Below are 24,368 nucleotides of genomic sequence, written 5' to 3'. Positions count from 1 at the left end.
GGCATCCGATGTGGTTGTACTCTGGTCCCGAAGACACCTCTCGGGTCCACCCGGAGGAGGTCGATGATGCCACTTTGGAGAGGTGGATGACCGACATCACAGGGAACAGGGACAATCCTCGTGAGCCAGGAGGATCCCGCCACTCGACCAGTCCTACGAGGCAGACAAGGTTTGGCCACATTCTTCTGGCTGTGCCTCTTGTCTTCTTCATTCCGCTTTGTTGCAATCCGGTCGACTGAATTTTGTTTATTGTCTTCCAGATCACTACCGAGATGTATTCGATGCCCAACAGGGCGCAAGAACAGACTGAAGAAGAAGGAAGCGGAGGCGAAAGTCGGGAGGAGTGGGAGTCGGACGGTGACGAGGGTGATGAAGATGCTGGCTCTGAGGAGGAAGAGGAGGAGGAAGAGGAGGAGGTAGTCAAGCCTCCTCGCACTGAAAGACGGTCCAAGCTCGCCCACGATCCTGCGGTCGAGCGTGGCAAGGGAGTCGTGCCTGCTGGGCAATCGACCAAACGCCCTCGGACGACTTCTCCGGCGCCAACTGAGAAAGCGTCGAAGCAACCCCGAGCGGCACCGACAAAACCGGCGAAGGCCCTACCAAAGATGAGGATGGAGATTCCGACTGTTTCTAGGTAATTGGCATAACTCATGTTTTCTCTTTCAACATGGATATATTTTCGGTCGACTCGATCGTTGACCGACTGATTCCTGAAATCGCAGTGCTGCTACTTCTGAGACTTCAGCCAGGCATGAGGATCAAGAAATGGATGATGCTGCCACTTCCCATCCTGGTATGATCTGCGCAGTTTCACTTTCGGTCAATCGGATCTTCATTTTTGACTTTGAACTTTCTCTATAGCTCCACCTAGCATTATCATTGATCTCCCTGACGATGACGATCAGGCGCCACTGAGGCAAAGGAGGAACAGGAAGGCGTCTGCTGGCAAGACTGCTCAGGTTGCGTCAGCACCTGAATCATTGGTTCCGGAGGGGAGCAACGTTGCTTGGGCTACCGTGTCCTTTGCGGAGCCGTTGACGAGTGCCCGCCCTCCGTCGTCGAGTGCTGAACCGCCTTCTCTCTTCTCCACACACCACGTCCCAGAGGACCAAGCAGGTGCTGCCAAGGAAGCCATACGCCAGGCGGGGGTCATGATGGAGCAGGTGAAGGCGATCCGAGCCGCCAGCCAAGCAGCTTATGATGCAAGTTCAGCTCTTCAGAGCAACGTCTAGGTTAGTTGAACACCGCCTGTTCTGTTAGGATATGATACCTGACAATTTTTCTTTCTGAAAATCTTAATGTTTGTCATACACCCACTGGGTGCGTCGATTGAAATGTCTGGATTAGTGGGGGCACGCTGAGTGCACCCACTGGGTGTAGTCCCCGAGACTACGGTCGACTGCTGGCAGTCAACTATGGTCTTTATGTCTAGAATTTTGTTCTCTTTTACTTTCTTCACTCGATCTGGTCGAATGGAATCATGGAACCAGTGGGGGCACTCTGAGTGCACCCACTGGGTGTAGTCCCCGAGATCGTGGTCGACTGCTAGCAGTCGGCTATTGTCTGAAGAATTCTTATTTTTTTTGAAACTGCGTCTAACTGCTGACAGTTAGCTGCTTTCGGTCGATTGATCGATCCGAGCCGGTAGAACCAGTGGGGGCACTCTGAGTGCACCCACTGGGTGTAGTCCCCGAGACTACAATTGAATATTTTGATTCGGCTGTAGTCTTAGAAATGTTACGATTTTTCTCTTAGTCACTCGGAAGTGACCTGTCTTTGATGTTCGTCGACTGATCTTTCGCAGAAATCTTGTGAGCTTGTTTCTCGTTATACTGAGTTAGAGAACAAGCATATCCAGCTCGAACTTGATCTGAAGCTTGTCCAGGAGAACTTCACGAAGGCGAAGGAGGAAGCAAAAGGTATGTTTGGTGAGAACCTTGACGACTGCTCTTGTTTTTTGTCCATTCTTGAGCCTGATCCCATTGTCATTTTGCAGATAAACTAAGGGATGCTCTGAAGAAGAAGGACCTTGACCTTGCCGAGGCGCAAAAAGCGGCTTCGGACAAGACGAAACTTGCAAAAGAAAAGTTGGCTTCAATCAGCAAACTTGAAGAGGAGAATACCAGTCTGAAGGCTGCTCTCGACGCAGACAACAAGGAGGTCACCCAACAGAAGCGTGAGAAGATAGCTCTGAGTGACAAGGCTAGCAAACTGGCGGGAAAGAAGAACGACTTAGAGGCTTATCTGGGAGGGCTCGCCAAGAAGTTATTCCTCATGCTCGAAGGTAACCCCTTATATCTGACTGGTAATTACTGACTTTGTAGGAACATTAGCTTATCCTTGAATCGTATCCACAGAATTCTGCCAAAACTTTGAAGAGGAGACTAGTCGAGTGGAGACTGGCTTGAATCCCATCAACTCTCCTGTAAAGGATGAAGCTGCTATGAACGTGCTCCGTCTCGAGTCTCGCGTTGCCGCTGTGGTCGACTATCTGGCGAGACTGAAGGCTGCAACATCGCGCATCGACACAGCACTCTGGCCAGAAGAAACACTTCAGAACGACCTCGAGTCTCTGATGACTCGACTGAACGAAGTTCCAAGTCGAGTGCAAGAATGGAAGAAGTCTTCCGCTAGGTGTGGTGCCGATGTTGCCCTGTCTCTAGTCCGTGTTCACTGCAAGGAAGCGCGAGAGGACAAGTTGGTGTCTCTCAAGGTGGCCAATACTAGGAAGCATGACTTCCGCTCTTTCATGGAGACCTTTATTGCCGCTGCCACTCGGATCGCAGATGGAATCGACCTGGACGAGTTTGTTGCGCCTTCCAGTCCTCCTCAGGAGGGGTAAAAAACTTCTATGCTTGATGTCTTAAATTTGCCTCGGAATGCCGAGTGGTTTTTGTAACCGATAAACCTTAACAGGCTTGGTGCCTGAGCACTGCCTGATCCGTAGGACGCTATCTGAACTTGGGTTTGCCGTTGAATATGTTTGCATCCATCTTCGAATGATTATTGCCCTTCGCTCGGAATATATACTAGTGTTTGTGATGCACTTTTGCAGGTAGGGACGAAGCACAGATCGCAATCGGCTTGTACCTCGTCACGCTTAGGCGAGCACTGGGCTGCAGCTAAGCCCCCGAGTGGGAGGTTTACTCTCCACTCGGTAGGATTTTCAAAAACTTAGGCGAGCACTGGGCTGCAGCTAAGCCCCCGAGTGAGAGGTCTGCTCTCCACTCGGTAGGATTTTCAAAAACTTAGGCGAGCACTGGGCTGCAGCTAAGCCCCTGAGTGGGAGGTTTGTTCTCCACTCGGTAGGATTTTCAAAAACTTAGGCGAGCACTAGACTGCAGCTAAGCCTCCGAGTGGGAGGTTTGTTCTCCACTCAGTAGGATTTTCAAAAACTTAGGCGAGCACTGGACTGCAGCTAAGCCCCCGAGTGAGAGGTTTGCTCTCCACTCGGTAGGATTTTCAAAAACTTAGGCGAGCACTGGACTGCAGCTAAGCCCCCGAGTGGGAGGTTTGCTCGCCACTCGGTAGGATCTTCATGGCGTAGCTCTGAAGGAGAAGGTAGCAGTCGACCTGCGCTTTGTTCCTCCTTGCGGAGCGCACGTTGTATTTGTGGCGTAGCTCGAAAGGAGAAGGTAGCAGTCGACCTGCGCTTCGTCCTCCTTGCGGAGCGCACGTTGTATTTGTGGCGTAGCTCGGAAGGAGAAGGTAGCAGTCGACCTGTGCTTCGTCCTCCTTGCGGAGCGCACATTGTATTTGTGGCGTAGCTTGGAGGGAGAAGGTAGCAGTCGACCTGCGCTTCGTCCTCCTTGCGGAGCGCACGTTGTATTTGTACTTAGGCGAACACTAGGTTGCAGCTAAGCCTCCGAGTGGGAGGTTTGCTCTCCACTCGGTAGGATTTTCAAAAACTTAGGCGAGCACTGGGCCGCAGCTAAGCCCCCGAGTGGGAGGTTTGCTCTCCACTCGGTAGGATTTTCGTTTAAACTTAGGCGAGTGCTTGGACTGCAGCTAAGCCTCCGAGTGGAAGGCTGGCTTACCACTCGGTAGGATTTTGATTAAACTTAGGCGAAATGGATTCGTAGCTAAGCCTCCGAGTGGAAGGCTGGCTCACCACTCGGTAGGATTTTGTTTAAACTTAGGTGAAACGGATTCGCAGCTAAGCCTCCGAGTGGGAGGCTGACTCACCACTCGGCAAGGATTTTTTTTACAAACTTAGGCGAAATGGATTCGCAGCTAAGCCACCCACTGGGGGACTGATTTATGTGAACAAAAAGTAACAACAATCACTGGGAAAATTATAAAACTCTTGTCTTTGATAAATAAACTACAGAAGTACTTTTATTACAACTCATCCGAGTGAATACTTAAGTATAAAAGGGGCGGAGCAGATCCGCATTCCAAGCTCGTGGCTCGTCAATCTGGCGATCGACGTTGTAAAGACGGTATGCTCCGTTGTGGAGAACTTTGGTAACAATGAAGGGGCCTTCCCAAGTAGGGGCGAGTTTGTGTGGCTTCTGTTGGTCCACTCGGAGGACCAAGTCTCCCTCTTGGAAGGCTCGGCTCTTCACATTTCTGGCGTAGAATCGACGCAAGTCTTGCTGATAGATGGTCAATCGGATCATGGCCATCTCTCTTTCTTCTTCCAGAAGGTCGACTGCATCCTGTCGGGCTTGTTCTGCTTCAACTTCAGAGTAGAGCTCGACTCGCGGTGCATTGTGAAGCAGGTCACTTGGCAGAACCGCTTCAGCTCCGTAGACCAGAAAGAACGGAGTTCTCCCAGTCGACCGATTTGGAGTAGTCCTCAATCCCCAAAGAACTGATGGAAGTTCGTCGACCCACGCGCCTGCTGCGTGCTTGAGGTCACGCATCAACCGGGGTTTCAGTCCTTTGAGAATTAGGTCGTTTGCTCTTTCTGCTTGTCCATTCGACTGGGGGTGGGCGACTGAAGCGTAGTCGACTCGTGTGCCTTGAGAAGCGCAGAAGGCTTTGAATTGATCGGAATCGAAGTTTGACCCATTATCAGTGATGATGCTATGCGGAACTCCATATCTGAATATTAATTCTCTGATGAAGCTGATGGCAGTGCCAGCATCAAGATTTTTAATGGGCTTGGCTTCGATCCACTTGGTGAACTTGTCGACTGCCACCAGTACATGGGTGGAGCCGCTCCTGCCAGTTCTCAGTGGTCCAACCATATCTAACCCCCAAACAGCGAAAGGCCAGACGATTGGGATGGTCTTCAAGGCTGAGGAGGGTTTGTGTGACATGTTGGAGTAGAACTTACATCCTTCACACTTGTCGACTATCTCTTTCGCCATTTCATTTGCTCTGGGCCAGTAAAAACCCGCTCGGTATGCTTTAGCCACAATGGTCCGAGAGGACGCATGATGGCCACAGGTCCCCGAGTGGATGTCGTTGAGAATCATTCGACCCTCTTCCGGTGTTATGCATTTCTGGCTGACTCCAGTCGCACTTTCTCTGTACAACTGTCCCCTCATGACAGTAAAGGCTTTGGATCGACGGACGATCTGCCGAGCCTCTTCTTCATTCTCTGGGAGCTCTTTCCTTAGAATATACGCGATGTAGGGCACTGTCCAGTCGGGAGTGATAACCAGAACTTTCATGATTAAGTCGACCACAGCTAGGACCTCGACTTCAGTCGGATCTGTGGTGCTTTTTGGCTGCGGGGTTTCTTCAGTGAAAGGATCTTCTTGAACTGACGGCGTGTGAACATGCTCCAAAAACACGCCACTCGGGATGGCTTCTCTTTTGGAACCTATCTTCGCCAAGTCATCAGCTGCTTGATTTTTCAGTCGGGGTACGTGATGAAGCTCTAACCCCTCGAACTTCTTCTCCAGCTTTCTTACTGCGTTGCAGTAACCAGTCATAGCTGGGCTTCTGACGTCCCACTCCTTCATCACTTGGTTAACCACTAAATTCGAGTCACCGTAGACCATGAGGCGACGGACGCCGAGTGAAATGGCCATACGCAACCCGTACAAAAGTGCTTCGTATTCTGCTTCGTTATTGGAGGAATCAAAGTGAATTTGGAGTACATATCTGAGCTTATCTCCTCGGGGGGAAACCAACACTACCCCGGCACCGGAACCATTCAGCATTTTAGAGCCATCAAAGAACATAGTCCAGTGCTCCGCGTGAACTTGAGTCGGTAACTGCTATTCAGTCCACTCAGCGAGGAAATCTGCTATTGCTTGGGACTTGATAGCTTTCTTTGCCTCAAATCTGATATCAAGGGGAAGGAGTTCAATCGTCCATTTTGCCACTCGACCAGTTGCATCTCTGTTGTGCAGAATCTCTGATAAGGGGGCGTCGCTGACGACTGTGATGGTATGGTCAGAGAAGTAGTGAGCAACTTTCTTCGTGGTCATATAAATCCCATATACAAGCTTCTGATAATGAGGGTATCGCTGCTTTGATGGGGTCAGGACTTCAGAAATGTAATATACTGGGCGCTGAACTTTGAGGGCTTTCCCTTCTTCTTCCCGCTCGACCGTAAGTACTGTACTGACGACTTGTCTTGTGGCTGCAATGTAAAGCAGCAAAGGCTCTTTGCTGATCGGGGCAGCAAGCACCGGCTGGGTGGAAAGCAGGGTTTTTAACTCTGCAAACGCTGCGTCAGCTTCAGGAGTCCACTCGAACTTGTCTGACTTCTTCATCAGTCGGTAAAGAGGCAATGCCTTCTCACCGAGACGAGAGATGAATCGACTTAAAGCGGCCAAGCAACCAGTAAGCTTCTGAACATCGTGCACGCGCACAGGTCGTTTCATTCGGAGTATAGTACCCACTTTCTCTAGGTTTGCATCGATTCCTCGTTCGGAAACGAGAAAACCGAGTAAATTTCTGCCAGGAACTCCGAATGTGCACTTGGATGGATTAAGCTTGATATCATACCTCCTGAGGTTGGCAAATGTTTCAGCGAGGTCAGTCAGCAGGTCGGAACCTTTCCGTGACTTGACCACAATGTCATCCATGTATGCTTCCACATTCCGACTGATTTGAGTGAGCAAACACTTCTGAATCATCCTCATGAACGTGGATCCGGCATTCTTGAGGCCGAATGGCATGGTGACATAACAGAAGCACCCGAATGGGATGATGAAAGCTGTTTTGATCTCATCGGGACCAAACAGACGGATCTGATGGTACCCGGAATAAGCGTCTAAGAAAGACAGTCGCTCACATCCCGCAGTCGAGTTGACTATCTGGTCGATGCGGGGAAGAGGAAAATGATCTTTCGGGCAGGCCCGATTGATATGTTTAAAGTCAATGCACATGCGAAGTGAATTGTCCTTTTTGGGGACCATGACGACATTGGCGAGCCACTCGGAGTGGTAAATCTCTCGGATAAACTCTGCTGCTAAGAGCCGAGCCACCTCTTCGCCAATAGCCTTCCTTTTCTGGACGGCGGACCGTCGTAGATGTTCCTTGACAGGTTTTGCCTTTGAATCGACTCGCAGACGATGCTCAGCCAGCCCCCTGGGTACACCTGGCATGTCAGAAGGTTTCCATGCAAAGATGTCCCAGTTCTCACGGAGGAACTGGATGAGCGCTTCTTCCTATTTGGGGTCGAGTGTTGTGGAGATATGAGTCGGAGCAGCGTTGGGGTCGGTCGGGTGGATGTGAACTGGTTTTGTCTCACCGGACGACTGAAACGCTGATTCCGTAGCAGGCTTCTTGGCTCGCAACAAATCACTCGGGTCTGCATTCCTCTGGTGTTCCTGCCACTCTTCTGCCACCATCTGAGCATCGGCGATCTTTGAGCCTTTCTGGAAGCACTCTTCCGCCTTCTTGCGATTACCAGTAACAGTGATCACGCCTTTAGGGCCAGGCATCTTCAATTTGAGGTACACGTAACATGGTCGAGCCATAAAACGTGCATAAGCTGGCCTGCCCAAAATAGCGTGGTAGGCACTCTGGAAATCTACAACCTCAAATGTCAGCTTTTCTTTGCGGAAGTTCTTGGAATCACCAAAAACCACATCGAGAGCAATCTGGCCGAGTGATGCGGCCTTCTTGCCAGGAATGACTCCATAGAAACTCATGTTGCTTGTGCTGAGTCTGGACATCGGAATGCCCATCCCTTTCAGCGTCTCAGCGTATAGTATATTCAAACTACTGCCGCCATCCATCAACACTTTAGTCAGTCGAGTGCCCTCAACGACTGGGTCGACCACCAGAGCTTGCCTCCCAGGGGTGGCTATGTGCGTCGGGTGATCAGACTGGTCGAATGTGATGGCCGTCTGAGACCACTTCAGATAATTGGGCGTCGCCGGAGCGGCCATATTCACCTCTCGGTTTATAACTTTCAGTCGGTTTTTGCTCTCAACGTCAGCAAAAATCATCAGGGTGGAATTGACCTGTGGATATTCTTCGTCACTGTCCTCCTTGTCTTCAACTTTGTCCGACTCTTTTTCCTTGTCCTTGGACTGTTTCCCTTGGAACTGTTGTATCAGGAGTCGACACTGTGGAGCGGTATGCTTTGGGTAAATGGAATTACCCTCTTCATCTTTCTTGGTGTGGATGTGACATGGTAATCCATCATGTCGTTTCCTTCTTTGTCCTTTACTTTCTTTGGGTTCCAAGGCCCTTTGGGTTTCCCTTTGAACTTTCATTGAGTCACGGCCAAGACTTCTCCAGGAGCGGCTGGCTCGGCTTTCCGTTTCTGCTTCCGACTGGAAATCCCGCCTCCGGTGTCCTGGGCGACTGACTTGAGCTTGCCGCTCCGGAGCCGATCCTCTTCCTCACCATTGGCATATTTGGTGGCTATTTTCATCATTCGACTCAGAGACATGTCTCCGGTTCGACCGAATTTCAGGCTTAGCTCTCTGTACTTACGCCTTCCTTGAAGGCGCAGACTGCCTGGTGATCAGATACATTCTCTAGTGTGTGATGCAATGTGATCCATCTCTGGATGTAATCTCTCAAAGTCTCATTCGACTTCTGCACACAAGATTGCAGCTCTGTCAGTCCTGCTGGTCGCTTGCATGTTCCTTCGAACGTTCTGACAAACACTCGGGAGAGGTCTTCCCATGTGTAAATGTTGCTGGGTGTCAACTGATTCAGCCATGCCCTGGCTGATCCCTCCAACATAAGAGGCAGATGTTTCATGGCCACCTCGTCATTTCCGCCGCCGATCTGGACAGCCACTCGGTAGTCCTCAAGCCAAGTATCGGGCTTAGACTCACCGTTGAACTTGCTGACTCCAGTCGCCAACCTGAAGTTGGGAGGAATCACCGCGGCTCTGATGGCTCTGCTGAAACACTCTGGTCCGGAGACATGCACTCGGTTGCTGGTGGGTACATCTCTGTCGTTACCCTCTCTGTGGGCTCTGTTCCGGTCGACCAGGCCTTGAACGATGATGGATCTCGCATCAAAGCCTGGTTCCCTGGGGTCGACTGGAATCCTTCGTCCGCCACTGTGTTGGCGTCTATCATCCTGCTGTCGAGGCACATAGGACCCACCCCTTGGGGGAGGAGTGGGCACTCGACGTCGATCGTTGCGATCGGATCGGTGATCATACTGCTCACGGTTTCTGTACTGGTCGTGCCGGTCACCATGCCCTTCACGCCTCGGGGGCGATCTGGGGCTATGAGCCGACTGGACTGTGTTTGCTGCCACGGATCTGCTGTGAATCCTATTCCGCGACTGTGATACGGCTGAATTCTGATCTCCCGCTGCCCGGAGCAAATCTCTGATCTGCATCAAGCCTCTGCCAGCCTCTGACTGGGAAGGCTGAATTGATTCTGCTATACGGGCTGCAGCTGCTAAATTCTGAATCGGAGTTCGATATACCTGAGTCGGAGGTGGAAAGAGCTGGCGTCGACTGGAGTCAGGGATCCGTTGCCGCGCGCGCTCGTCGAGTGCTCGCTGAAGGTTCTCCAGTCGAGTGCGCTCAGCCAAGTTGGCCAAGCGCGCGTCCTCCAAGGCGCGAGCCTCAGGGGTTTCTCCAACGATTGGAGTGTGAAGCGCATCCATGTTCCGGCGGTGAAGTTCTTCCCTCTGCAGCGAATTGAGGGGCTCGGGAGGTATTCTTCATGGACGTGCGACGGATCGCCTCCGCCGTACCTCCCTCGACACCTTGAAAGCCGGGGGGACCGTGTGGTCCATTGACCATCAGGACCTCTGCCGCTGGATCACTGCTGTCGCACTCGGATGCAGTCTCTGCGGAGCCAGTCGACAGGTCGAACAGGCCGTAGAGAGATTCGTCGGGCTCGATTGCCGCGACTTGGGCGGTGGTCGACTGGCGAGCCACCGCGTGCCTCACCCACCGCCGAAGCCTCGACCGACCGGAGCGCTTGCGCCGGCGGGAAGCCGGGAGGGAGGATGACACAAAAACCGACCGATACTGGGTCGACGGTGGCCGCAGAAGGACGTCGCGGACGCCCGCTCGAAAGTGCGTAGCCCCGCGGACTGGGAGCGCGTCGACGTCGAGCGGAGCCTCCTGCAGCCAGGCAGAGTCGTCGGCGACGAACGTGAGCGCGCCGAGACGGATCTCGCGGCCCTCAACCAAAACTCCACCTGAAACCATGATGATGGGAATCGGAAAAATTGCAACTTCTCCAATAAGTCGCTAAGACACCTGAACCAAGGTGGGCGCCAACTGTCGTGGTTCTAAGTCTGACAGTAATGTAGGGGGGTACTAAGGAGAGGCAAGATCCTAGCTATGGAGTAGTTGTGCACACAAGAGTTTTACGAGTTCAGGCCCTTCTCGGAGGAAGTAACAGCCCTACGTCTCGGTGCCCGGAGGCGGTCGACTGGATTATATGTGTGAGAGTTACAGGGGTGTGAACCCTTCTGCCTGTGGAGGGGGGTGGCTTATATAGAGTGCGCCAGGACCCCAGCCAGCCCACGTAGCAGAGAGTTCAATGTACATAAAGGCCAGGCGTTACTGGTAACGCCTTACATAAAGTGATATCATGGCCATAAAGACTACTTAATAACAGACCGTTTGGATGTAGAGTGACCTTAGATCTTTGGCGGTCGAGTGAGTCTTCATGGTCGACTGTCTTCGAGTCCGTCGAGTGGAATCCTTCCAGGTCGACTGAAAGGTAGTTTCTTCTAGAGATGTCCTTGGGGAGGGTATTTTGGACAGGTTCGTGACCCTACCCTAGGTACATGGCTTCATCACCCGGCACCGTGAGTCAGAGGGCCTTTGGGAGGTTGACTGGCTTTGTGTTCCTTCCGCTGCCACCACTTCTGCCACCTCTCATGCTCTTACTGCCTCCTCGTCTGCGTCTTTCTAGCAGTGGCATCATCGTCTTGGTCACATCTGTGGCTCTCGCTTGTCATCATTAGTGCGTCAGGGTCTCTTGGGGTCTCTATCTGGAGATGTTTCTTTACATTGTAATGGTTGTAGACTTGGCAAACAGACCCAATTACCTTATCCTACCAGTGAGTCGGTCTCTCAGCGTCCATTTGACTTAGTTCATTCTGATGTCTGGGGTCCTACTCCCTTTGATTCGAAAGGTGGTCATCGCTACTATGTTTTTTTATTGATGATTTCTCTCGCTACACTTGGCTTTACTTCATGAAATCTCGTAGCGAGGTTCTCTCTAGATACAAATGATTTGCTGCCATGGTTCACACCCAGTTTTCCACGCCTATTCGTACTTTTCGTGCTGACTCCGCTGGAGAGTTTATCTCCCAGCGGTTGCGTGGTTTTCTCACGGAACAGGGTACTCTTGCCCAGTTCTCATGTCCTGGTGCTCATGCACAGAATGGCGTTGCAGAACGTAAGCATCATCATCTGCTTGAGACGGCTCGTGCGCTGATGGTTGTTGCTTCCCTTCGACCTCATTTTTGGGCTGAGGCTGTTTCTGCATCCACCTATCTCATCAACATTCAGCCATCGACTGCCCTGCAGGGTGGTATTCCTATGGAGTGTCTCACTGGTTGTTCTCCTGACTACTTAGCTCTTCGTATGTTTGGATGTGTGTGCTATGTCCTTCTTGCCCCCCGAGAACGCACCAAACTAACGGCTCAGTCGGTTGAGTGTGTTTTCCTTGGCTACAGTGATGAGCACAAGGGCTATCGTTGTTGGTCGTCGCTTGCGCATCTCGCGTGGTGTGACTTTTGGCGAGTCTCGTTCTTACTACCCACGTCCTTCTTCCTCGAGCTTCTCTGTGGATGATATTTATTTTCTTCTCCTTCCCGATACACCCTGCTATCTGCCTCATGTGTCACCTCTTCCTCCAGCACCTCTCATTCTTTCTCATTCACCACCGACACCATCTTCCCCATCCTCCTCCACCTCTCCACCATCATCTCCAGTTCGTCGCCCTCTCTCACCGTTTCCTCTCCACTATACTCGCCGCCTCGTACTGAGGATGCTTCCCCTGACGCGCCTTCCGCCTCTGTTGCACCTCCCTTCACGCCTCCCCCGGTTCATAACCTCTGTGCTCGGCCTCACCCCCCGCCTGACCGCTATTCTCCTGATCGGTACGGTCTCTCTGTTATTGCTGAGCCCACTTCCTATCGGACTGCCATGACTCAGCCTGAATGGCAGCTTGCGATGGCTGAAGAGCTTGCTGCCCTTGAGCGCTCTGGCACATGGGATCTGGTTTCCCTCCCTTCCGGTGTTCGTACCATCACCCGCAAGTGGGTCTACAAGGTTAAGACTCGCTCTGATGGTTCTCTTGAGCGCTACAAAGCTCGTCTTGTGGCCCGTGGTTTTCAGCAGGAGCAGGGACGCGATTATGATGAGACATTCGCTCCTGTGGCCCACATGACCACTGTCCGCACTCTCCTTGCTGTGGCTTCTGCTCGTCATTGGTCTATCTCTCAACTTGATGTCCAGAACGCTTTTCTCAATGGCGAGTTACGTGAGGAGGTGTATATGCAGCCACCACCGAAGTACTATGCTCCTGATGGTATGGTCTGTAGACTTCGCCGCTCCCTCTATGGTCTTAAACAGGCCCCTCGCGCCTGGTTCGAGCGCTTCGCCTCTGTGGTGACTGCCGCTGGTTTCTTGCCCAGTGATCATGATCCCGTGTTGTTTGTTCACACATCTCCTCATGGCCGGACTCTTCTCCTTCTCTATGTTGATGATATGATCATCACTGGTGACGACTCTGACTACATTGCCTTTGTTAAGGCTCGCCTTCGCGACCAGTTCCTCATGACTGATCTTGGTCCACCTTGCTATTTTCTTGGGATTGAATCTCCTCAACCTCTGATGGCTTCTACATCTCCCAAGAAACATATATTCAGGATCTTGCTCGCGCTGCTCTCGGTGATGAGCGCACTGTTGTAACTCCTATGGAGTTCAACGTTCAGCTTCGTGCTTCTGATGGTGACCCTCTTCCTAATCCCATTTGCTATCGTCACCTCATTGGCAGCCTTGTCTATCTTGCTGTTACGCGTCCTGACATCTCCTATCCTGTCCACATCCTGAGTCAGTTTGTTCCAGCCCCTACCTCTCTCCACTATAGTCCTCTCCTCCGTGTTCTTCGATATCTTCGTGGCACGATCTCTCATCGCCTTTTCTTTCCTCGCTCCAGCTCTCTTGAGCTCCAGGCCTACTCTGATGCTACCTGGGCTAGTGATCCCTCTGATCGACGCTCGCTGTCTGCTTACTGTGTCTTTCTTGGTGGCTCTCTTTTTGCCTGGAAGACAAAGAAACAGACTGCAGTTTCTCGCTCGAGTACAGAGGCTGAGTTGCGAGCCATGGCTATGTTGACGGCTGAGTTGATCTGGTTACGGTGGTTACTTGAGGATTTAGGAGTGTCTGCTACTACCTCGACTCCCTTACTGTCAGACAATACCGGTGCTATCAGTATTGCACGTGACCCGGTGAAGCATGAGCTCACCAAGCACATTGGTGCGGATGCCCACTTTGTGCGTGTTGCTGTGCAGGATCAGACTCTCGCTCTTCACTATGTGCCTTCTGAGTTACAGTTGGCAGATTTTTTTCACGAAGTCACAAACTCAAGCGCAGCATGGCTTCTTTCTCTCCAAACTCAGTGTTGTTGATCCACCATGAGTTTGAGGGAGGCTGTTAGATGTGTATAGTCCTCTTTCTGTATATCCCCATTGTATAAGGGGTTTCCTGCACTTTGTCACACATGTATATGTATTGGCCTTTGGCCCTCAGTGAATACCAGTTGCTGTTTATCTAACAAAGCCGACCACCTTCGATAGAAGAGATGACCACCACCGCCGGCTGCACCGGCCAGACCAGATCTGACTGGAGGTGCTGCCGCCGAGACCACCAGGCCCTCCACGCCGCCACCGCCGATCCGAATGCAGATTGCACGCCACCGCAGCCAAGCTGGCCACCGCCGTCGTCCAAAAGGACCAGCCGCTGCGCCCGCCGCCCGAGGCAGGGCCAGCCACCGCCGCCGGCTGCCGCAGCCATCTCCGCGGCGCCGCAAAAACCGGATCGGCCGCGCCACCTCACGCCTAGGAGCCCCGCACCACCCGTGAGATGCAGGAGAGAGGAAATCCTCTACTACCGCCGTCGGCCCCCGGGCTAAGCCCGGCGGCATCCCCCGGCGGCGGCGGTGGGAGGGGACGAGGGAGAGCGTGCGCCCAGCGGCTAGGTTTTTGGGCGCCGCCTGAGTCGCGGTTTGATGTATATTGAATTTTCCTAACTGCTTGATCTAACAGCACAATATATTTGCCACACATGACTAACAAGTGGAGGATGTTGCAACTATAAACATCTTACAGGACCACTGGACAAAGATATGCTCCGTTTTCTCCTTTCAATTAGTTTGTTTTTTATTTATTACAATCATACGATAAGAACTTCACTATCATTACTTGGCTAAACACAAAGTTATACATGCTTAAGAATAAATTATTATAATTAGCACCCATTCGTCTTGAAATTCTAGCAAACATATTAGCGAACAAAACTAAAGAACACAATTAACCTTGTACACAGGCCAAACCCTCCCTCCCCAAGCTTGTTTTCAGTTGAGAAGTTGTCTGTGGCATTTTCTATCTGTAAAAAGGAAAGCATCATAAAGTGAGAGCCTGTGTCTTCGCTCTCCCAAAGCTTCATCACATCTGAAGCCATGATGAGGGGGTGATCAGGCTGTTTTCTTTTCCCTGATTCACAAAAGGGGACTTGTCATGTGTTTATCAGACTAAGACATGTCATGTTCTTTAACTATGAATTGTTTTTTCCAACTCAGAATGGTTACCTTTGTTTTTCCTTCTCCTAATCCAAATAAAAGAGATGAGACAAAAGACAAGGAATGCAACTGGCGGAAGTACATACGCTATCCAAAGCATTTTGTGACCTGCAAAAACAGAGCTTGTCACTTGACACAATAATACTATCAATAATGTTTCTGTTTTCTTGCAATTAACCCTATCTTCACATACTGTCTCCCCAGTGGCACTAGTCCTTTACCATGTAATTCTGATGCAGCTATACGAAGATGAAGAGTTTCAACTCCATCCTGCAAGTTTGTTAGATTGCCATGCCATAAGCTGCAACCATCGGAGAGCGAATGAGCATATGCCGTACAAGAGCAACTTTTCATACAGGCAAATTCGCATTCACTTTTTTCCACAACTGACAGCTTCTGTCTGTTGCCAGGAACTGTCATATTAAGCATATCAATAAACCTATCACCATTACACTGCAGTGGGGTTTGTCTGGTGCACCCTTTCCTGGAATTTGATTGGTGTTGTGCTGCAAATCCTTCTGGACACCGACAAATGGATTCTGATGCTGATACGGACATACTGTTGTTGCATACACCATTAACTCCACATAAATTAGACACATCACAACTATCTGGATGTCTCCATAACAATGTCCACAATCTGGTTTCCGGATTGAACTGTGTTATGTTCAGTGAACCACTTTGATCCAAAACAATCTTAGTCATTATGCCAGCAGGGTTGGGAGTGTACATGCATGTAAGGTTGTCACACTGAAATGAAACAGGGATGATACTCATAGATTTCAGTTCTGGAATGAGAGAATTCGTGTCACTATTCCAGGATGCACTTGTCCAAAATGAATTCCGATTCCAGTTAATAATGAATTGTGATGCTGATGTATTAACTATGCTCGGTCCAAAACCAAAAGTGTAATCTCCTGTTGCTGGATCATCATAGCTCTTCCATGATTTCAGCAAATTTCTAAGTGTAATATTCGTTCCAGGGAGCCATGTATCAGTAGGATAGGTAAAGCTATCCCATATGATATTTGACTGGTTGGCCATGCTCCTTAGCACCAAGTTGCCAGTATACAGTATTGCAGCCTCCCTGTCCCTCACTCCCACCCCAGAACCAAAAGCAACTATAGACGAGCTGCCTGTGCCATTTTGGACTATCAGATTACCGACATCATCAAACTTAAGTACACCGGACTTATCATGTACTGGATCATTCCTGTTAGCAACCCATACAACCGTTCCATTTGGAATACTGTTATACCATATACCAATATATCGGTGGCTTGAAGCTCCAGGGCTAAAGAATCCAAGCACAAATTTCTTGTCACTAGAAACAAGGTTCTGCCCATCAGAAATAGATTCATTGAACGCGATGGTGTCTCTTGGCGTGGTAGCCGAGAAACATCTTATTGTTAACACAGATGGAATCAGCAGAACAACAACTGTGCACTTCTTCAAGTAGCTTATTTCCACCAACATGGCTTTCTACAAGCATAAACTGGGAAAATTGCAAACCAAAACAATTAAGAGGGAGAGAAAGAGAGTTACCCTAAAAGGAGGGCATAACATAAGCAGATCTCAAATTTTCATACCTCTGTGAGTTTCTCGAAGTAATGAATCAAGGGGTGAGCAGGGTAAGCAGAATATTTGTTGTAATCGTTGCAAGATGGTATGAACTTTTTGTCCAGCAAATGGCTCCACAGACCATGAACATACAGGGTTGCCAGCTTTGACGATTCCATGAAAGCAATTTTCCAATTGCCAGTAAAGCATGAAAGATAGCCGAGTCAATGCTGGGATGTGACTCTTATGTATGTCGAAAAATAATCATACTACGCACTGACCACAAATAATTAGGGACATCCTTTCCACGGTTCCACAGGTAGTGAGTTTTGAACGGGGACTGACTGTTGACTTATCAACCCCCAACATATTTCCACAAGACGAATGAACCAGCTGCGCCTGTGCAATAAAGACCGCAATCTTCATTCATTTTCCACAATGTGAAACTGTTGTAATCTGCATCACAAGGGCGTGGTCAGCAATTACCATGCTCAAATATCGTGTACTGATCTACAGCGTGTCTACAGGACTTCCAGCACTTCCAAAAGAAAATGAGTGGAGGACTGGAGGGGGGAAGGGAGGGGTGCCGTGACCTCGCTCCTTTCTCTTCCATCGACCCCATTTTTGCACGATCCGTCTTTCCCTACCACATACAACACACAAAATTACGGAAATCCAAACATAATAAGCCAAGAATCTCTAACAGCAATTTTAATTGCAGAAGAAATGGCGCACCAGGTTCGAACTGTAGACCAATGACGACGCTCCGGAGTTGGGTGAGTGAGCTTCGCGTCCAGGTAAAATGACAGCAATAAAAGGCAGTGCAGCGGAAATCGCCTCGCAGCCGCCGCCGCCGCCGCCGGTGACCACTCATTGCCTCATGGGCCATGGCGGAATCGGTGCCGGCGACAAAGGCGAAGGGTCTCGAGTTGGGCTATGGACTTCTGCTGCAGCTGGTTCGTATGAAGCCCATTCAGCTCAACGAATACCGCAGCTCGCTTAACTCAAGTGGAAAAATAGAAAAAAAAGAAGTGAACATACAAGTACATCCATTCACTGGGAAATGACGTCAAGAAGCTTCACATATCAAAAAAGGGTCTATAAAAAACTTTGACAAGACGAAGTACATTTATATGAACAATTTATAATTTTGATGCTCGGCTAAAACTTATCGCATTTTAATTCCATTTTTTAATAATAAATATATGTGTTATATGTCATAAAAGTTATACCATTTAAAACTTTGCTTCAATATGAATCCAACAATCTCCCGCAAAAAGAAACACCTGCAAAAAAATATATGAATCCAACAATATATTTTCTGAGAAATATAACTCACACTTACTTGATTTAGTTAATGGTTAAGCTTGTGTTTTGATATGTGTGTGCGTCACGTATCTGTAACAGCATGAAGTTTTGGGGGCCAATTATTCCCCACTCCGAGACTCGAACTCAGAACTAGTCAGATGCAGTAGACAACTAGAATTATCTGAAGAAAAAAGTAATCTAAATCAAAAGAAAATGGTTGAGTCTCCAAGGAAATAAGTGGTTAACAGATAAGAAAATCATGCGTTCAAGACCCGAATTTAGGCAACCAGCATGCCGCATATGCATGTAAATCGCAACAACCTGAACCACCACATGCAAAAAATAACACGGACACGCGTCTACAGAGGCAAAAATCAAGCAGCATACAACCGAGCGGGAGACAAACACGGAGGTGAAAAAAAAAAGCAGCCAGCCCACAAATCCATCCAACCAGAAAGCGGACAAAACTAAACTACGTGATCAAATCAACTACGACGCCATGCAGCACACATGCAAAGGCAAAAGGAATGTCCCACATCACACAGAAAATTGCTAGATCCACCCCAATGACTACACAGCGATGAAGCAATGAAGTTCAAAAAATTTGAATCAAAAACACACAGCCACACATCGGTTTCTACCCCACCATATCCCAAAGTAATACATGTGCCAAGAAAGAAAATGCCCACAAGTTGCTTTCAACCAAGTGGTTGAATCTCAGGGCAAAAACATTGCCAGATATAGAGGTTTGGTATTCTTACTTGTTATAATAGAGGAAAAACCTCCCCGAAATCGTACTTACTCTTTTCATTGCACATGACCCAACAAAAAAGTCTTTTTCAAATTTAAGAAACTGATGTATCTTTTTGAGGACATAAACTCGTATCTATATTTACTATCGTTGAGCATAATGTGTGGTTTTTTATTTTATCCTAAATTCAAAGATAAGTCATTAGAATTACGAGCAAACATGTTCGTGCGTTGCAACGGGAGAAAATATATTGCACACCCATTCATCACCCACCTCATGGCTCAGTGGACAATTGTGTGCAAACAATCCGAGGTGTTTTTCATATTAGAATCCTTTTAGCTTGCACTTGTCCCTAATTTTCACATGAAAGATGTTAATATCAGAGGTGTTTCTATATCAAACCTAATTATGATATACCATCTTCAATTGAGAAGCTTCCGGTAAAAAAAGAGCTTAAGGTGGAAAAGGAGAAAATGAATTGAAAGAGTCGTATCAGGTGATTAGAAGTTGTAGCTAGTTGTACGTGGGTTCAAGTTTAGATTGCTGGCGGGACAGAGGATCAGTGGTCAAGGCAACTTGTGATCTACTCCCTCCGTTTTAAAATAAAGGACTCAATTTTGTACTAAAGTAGTATAAAGTTGGGTCGTTTATTTTAAAACGGAGGGAATAGGCCTTGCAGTGCACATACAACATGCCTAAGGTCAAGGCCGGCGTGCAGCCGAATAACTCATCGCCATTACCCGTGACTCCCGTGCAGTACCGCATCACGTTTCATGTCGTGTCAGAGTCTAGCATCGTGCAGCTATGCGTACTCGCAATGGGAGAGTCCGGCGTCCCGGGAATCCATCCGTGTAAGGCCGTTTGGTTGAATCTTACGCTCATGCCAAGCAACGGTACGCTCTCGCAATAGACTCTTAATTCGTGGGGGCCTGCGGCTCACACGAACGACAATGGACCAAAAAACCAGCATCTGGCCTACAGCAGTTGGAAGTGCGAAATGCACAGCGTAACAAAAATGTTACCTTCTGACTGGAGGATGATTATAATGTCGGGGGTTTCTAAAAATTTCATGACGGACCAAAACAAGAATACCACATCTCTTTTACTGGAATCCAATAACTCCTGAACGTTCAGATTTTGAGCATTTCGTCCCGAACGTTTTTACATGGCAACTTTAGTTCATAGGGGATGGCAACTTTAGTCTATAGGGGATGGCAACTTCGTCCTTTTTTGTTTTTTTGTCAGAAAATTACCATGTTTCCCTAATCTCACGCAAACTAAACTTGTCATCTAAACCCGTTCGGGCTGCCATGCTTAACTCCCGAACGTTAGGGAGTTATCATTACCGCTTTTATTAGTAGGTAATAGATTAATAAGATGACCCTGATAAATTAGCAAGCAATTTTTATATTGTCTCTTCTTTTTCCGCCGGGGGGGGGGGGGTGCGGCTAGTATAGGATCTGGTTGTAGGTGAGATCAGAGAGATAAAAAAATTATGCATTTGAAAAATTCCAAAAATATTTGCAGACATGCATCAAGCTCCTAAGTCAAGCTACACTTATAGAAATAGGAAAAAAAACAAAAAGCGAATGTGAATAATTTCAAGTACCATTCACCCAAAATTGACACTATCGACAATCGATTTTTTTTATTGTAGGATCGATAAGTATGTCTGGGGGTTTGGAGGCTAGTATAGGATCTGGTTATAGGTGAGATCAGGTAGTAAAAAAATATTATGTATTCAAAAATTCCGAAAATATTTGCAGACATACATTCATGTTTGACGTACAATCTTAAAGCTCCTAATTCAAGTTACACTTCATCTCAAAAATCACATATTGGTAATCATCTAAAAAAATCAAGTTACACTTATGGAAATAAAAAAAATACTAAATCGAATGTGAATAATGTCAAATACCATTCACCCAAATTTGACACTATCCACAATCAAATTTTTTAATTGTATGATCGATAAGTACTTCCCGGGAGGGGGGGGCCTAGTATAGGATCTGGTCGTAGGTGAGATCAGAGTGATAAGAAATAGTATTCAAAAGAATATTTGCAGACATACATCCATGTTTGATGTACAATCTCAAAGCTCCTAACTCAAGCTACACTTATAGAAACAAAAAAAAAATACAAAATTGAATGTGAATAATTTCAAATACCATTCATCCAAATTTGAGACTATTCACAATCAATTTTTTTTTATTGTAGGATCGATAAGTATATCTAGAGGGAGGGGGGTTGTGAATAGACTTGTTCAACACTTGTTTTTAAGCATTCTTAGGGTCATCTTCCATTCCGGTTGTACCTGAGAAAACTTTTTCTGAAATATACTTTGAAATAGCATTAGTTCTTTGAGATATGTTGACATTAATTATCAAAATCCACCTTGAGGGTTAGATCCACTTTCAGTTATTTTTTAATCAAGTTTTCAGCTGGTTTTTTTTTTGGAGTTGTATACATAATTATAGCTATGTTGTCAAATAATTCCAGAATTTTTCAGATTGTTTAAATAGAAATATTTTGGGCTGATCCTATGAGCTCAGCTAAAGGGCAAATTCTATTATAGTCTCCCCGGGTTTATTCTTATGAAGTAGTATCATATAGAATAGAAGGTATAAGAAATGGATATAATGAAATTCTTGGTTCGATCTTGCGACATAATTTATTTGATTAAGAATCAACAACCAAAGAATCCATTTTATGAAAAAGAAGGAGCATAGTCCTATTCAAATTCAAAGCGCGTAATCTTCACCCAATTATTAGCTTCAATATAGTTTCACGGAGTAAGTGCCATAGCTTGTTTGAAATACTCGGCCAGTTTGATCAATCTAAGCTTCCGCAATTTTTGAATAACCCTCCTGTTTAAATTCTTTGCCCAGCTATGCCAAGTTTCTTGTTTGCAGCTAGTCGTTAATGAGTCAACAGTTCGGTTACGATAAAACCTAGGTGCAACGATGGTAATTTGGAGACCGGCTCCCACATTACCGCAGCACACGGACGAATTGAGGAAAAGAAGCAAGGGAAATACACTGATAATCAGGCACGATCAGCTGGTACAACAAACACACACCGACGGGCTACTTCACACCAGATAACACCAAGCAATATCTCTCAGACAAACAAAAAGGAGCAAGCAGCAAGCACACTTTACAAAGGAAGTACTACAAGCAGGAGAGCACCCGGCGGCTCGATTCATAGCGATAGGCGCTAGCGGCGATCGGTGCACGGGTGCGTACGTGCAGCAGCTGGTCAAGCAGTGGTGGCGCGGAGGCAGACCCACTGGCCGACGAAGGTCTTGCCGCAGTCGACGTTGGGGTTGAAGACGAGGAACGACTCCAGGGTCAGGCCTCCGAGCAGCGCGACGGAGAAGCACGTCTCGCCCGCCTTCAGCCCCTGCACCTTGCTGCACGTCAGCGCCGCCACCGCCTTCGCGTCGCTCGCCGGCACCACGTGACCTGCGGCAGCGCGACCGCACGCACGCACGCACTGTCACATCCCTAGATTCTGGTAATGCTCTAGGCTAACTTCATGTGTGCATCATGTCTATATTCCGAAAGTTGAAATGAGGAAATTGAAAGCCTCGGAAATCATTTTAATAAAGGGGCAAGAAACCCTAAAATTGCAATCAGTAAATCCAGAATGCCCTAGAAATAGCTCTGACAATTTTGGCAAGAGTTATAAATCAAACCAAAATTTTGGGACATTTCTAAGGAATTATTTGGGCTCTGATTTTAAATCAATATTTTATTTGAATTTGGAGTTATATTCATAATATATAATGAATATATTTTCAAATGCCCTGAGATATTTTATGTTTATGAGGAGTAGGCCTTAAGTGACATAAAATTATCCAGGGGAGTTTTGGCACTGTTTTCAAATTTGTTTGAATTTGAATTCAGTGGCAATTAAATAGAAAACAGAACAAAACTATAAAAAAAAGAGAAGCCCAGCCACTTACCTGGCGCCCACTTACCTGGCCCAGCTCCTCCAGCGGCCCAGCCCGCCACCGCTACCCCCCTGTCGTCTTCCTCCCTCGCCAGAAGGACACGGGCACGCGCCCGGCGCGCGCGGCCACGCGCCCCGGTCACCTCCTCCCTCCCAGCCTGCCTGGCTCCTCCTCGACGCCCCGGTGACGCCACGCGGCCCCCTCGACCCTCTCCTACTCTCCCCGTGCCCCTCTCCTCTCTCTCCCCGGAACGCTCTCCCCCTCCTCTGTTCTCCTCACCGAACGCGCTCGCCGCCGCCGACGAGAACCACCGTGGCCACCGGCCACCCCACACCTCACCGACGCCCCAGGAAGCTCCGCTGTTCCGCCCTCGTCCTCCTCGTCGTCTCACGCGACCAGAAGGGCCCCGAGCAGCCGCCATCGTCATCGTCTTCAAGCTTCGGCCCCGGCGCCCTTCTCCGTCGAATTCGGCCACTCCGGCGCGCCCCCGAGCCCACTAACCATCCCTGCAGCTCCGCGGTGAGCCTTTGACCCGATTCCCCCTTTCCTCGTCGTCCTTCGCGAGCTCTAGCCCCGATCCCCAACCATGACCGAAGCATCTCGCCGCCGGCCATGGCGTGGCCGTGGCCACAGCCACCGCAGCTCGCTCCCGAGCCCACCAGCGTGCTCACCGCAACCTTAGGAACCCAAAGCACCTAACCACTCGTCCTCGCGTGCACCGCAGCGCCACTCCCGCGAACCCCCGAGCTCCGGCCGCCGCCTCGGGCTCCACTCCGGCGAACCCCGGCCACCCCCGCACCTCCCGTTGGTCCCCCTAGATGCGCACGGGCACGGGCTACCTCCTGGTGCCCTTGGCGCGTCGATCCGTCGTCTCTGGCGCAACTCCGGCGAGCCACCGCCGCGTCTGGTCGTTGCCGGCGGCTAGACGCCGGTGGATTAGCCCCGGTTGACCAGGGATTTGACCCCCCTGGGTCACTGACGTGTGGGCCCGTCCCCTGCTAACTTTTGGTTAAGTTAATAACTAATTTTAATTAAGACACTGACTCACTGACATGCGGGCCCCGCCCGGCTAACCAAGTTAGTTAGGGTTAATTTTAATTAGGTTAGTTAGTCCAGACACTGACACACAGGGCCCACAGGTCAGTTTGACCTGGACGGCGCCCGTTGACCTGCTGAGGTCAGCATGAGGTCATGCTGACGCAATAATTCTTTTCTGGAATTTAAATAAATCTTAAATGATTTATTATTTTCAGAAAATGTCCAAAACTTCTAAAATTCATAGAAATTCAACCGTAACTCCAAATTAAATAATTTATATATGAAAAATTATCAGAAAAATTCAAGGAATCCATCTGTACCATTTTCATGCATGTTAGAACAACTTATAGATGCTGTTTAGCACAAATCATATAAAGGGCATTTAAACTCTCACATATGGAGTTTGAATTTGAATCTTGTATTCAAACCAACCCCATTTAACTTGTTGCTAGATGCATTAGCCCAAAACACATTCATATTGCCATGTCATAGCATGCATCATATTGTGCATTGCATTGATCGTGTTTCTTCTGTGTTTGCCGGTGTTGTTCCCCCTCGGTAGACGCTGTACCGATGATGTGATCGTTGACACTGA

General features: G+C 48.6%; 1 protein-coding gene across 1 annotated transcript; it reads right to left on the bottom strand.

Moving 5' to 3' along the window:
• Nucleotides 1-14,809: 14,809 nt before the first annotated feature.
• LOC123065774 (G-type lectin S-receptor-like serine/threonine-protein kinase B120) lies at nt 14,810-17,353 on the bottom strand. Its single transcript, XM_044488992.1, has 4 exons — nt 16,751-17,353; nt 15,383-16,656; nt 15,171-15,269; nt 14,810-15,075 (listed from the first exon to the last, which is right to left on the bottom strand). The coding sequence occupies exons 2-4, from the start codon at nt 16,635-16,637 to the stop codon at nt 14,867-14,869; spliced, it is 1,563 nt and encodes a 520-aa protein (XP_044344927.1). The 5' UTR covers nt 16,638-16,656; nt 16,751-17,353; the 3' UTR covers nt 14,810-14,866.
• Between the last annotated feature and the right edge of the window lie 7,015 nt (nt 17,354-24,368).

This window comes from Triticum aestivum, chromosome 3B (assembly GCF_018294505.1).
Source record: "Triticum aestivum cultivar Chinese Spring chromosome 3B, IWGSC CS RefSeq v2.1, whole genome shotgun sequence".
Classification (NCBI taxonomy): Eukaryota; Viridiplantae; Streptophyta; class Magnoliopsida; order Poales; family Poaceae; genus Triticum; species Triticum aestivum.
Note: the sequence above shows the minus strand (reverse complement) of the source record. Positions and strands in the feature narration are given on the sequence as shown.

Coding starts and splice junctions, on each gene's coding strand:
- LOC123065774 (XM_044488992.1), bottom strand. CDS start 16,637: ATGTTGGTGGAAATAAGCTACTTGAAGAAGTGCACAGTTGTTGTTCTG. Junction 15,270..15,382: donor AGCTGCATCAGAATTACATG/GTAAAGGACTAG, acceptor CTGTTTTTGCAG/GTCACAAAATGCTTTGGATA. Junction 15,076..15,170: donor TAGGAGAAGGAAAAACAAAG/GTAACCATTCTG, acceptor TTTGTGAATCAG/GGAAAAGAAAACAGCCTGAT.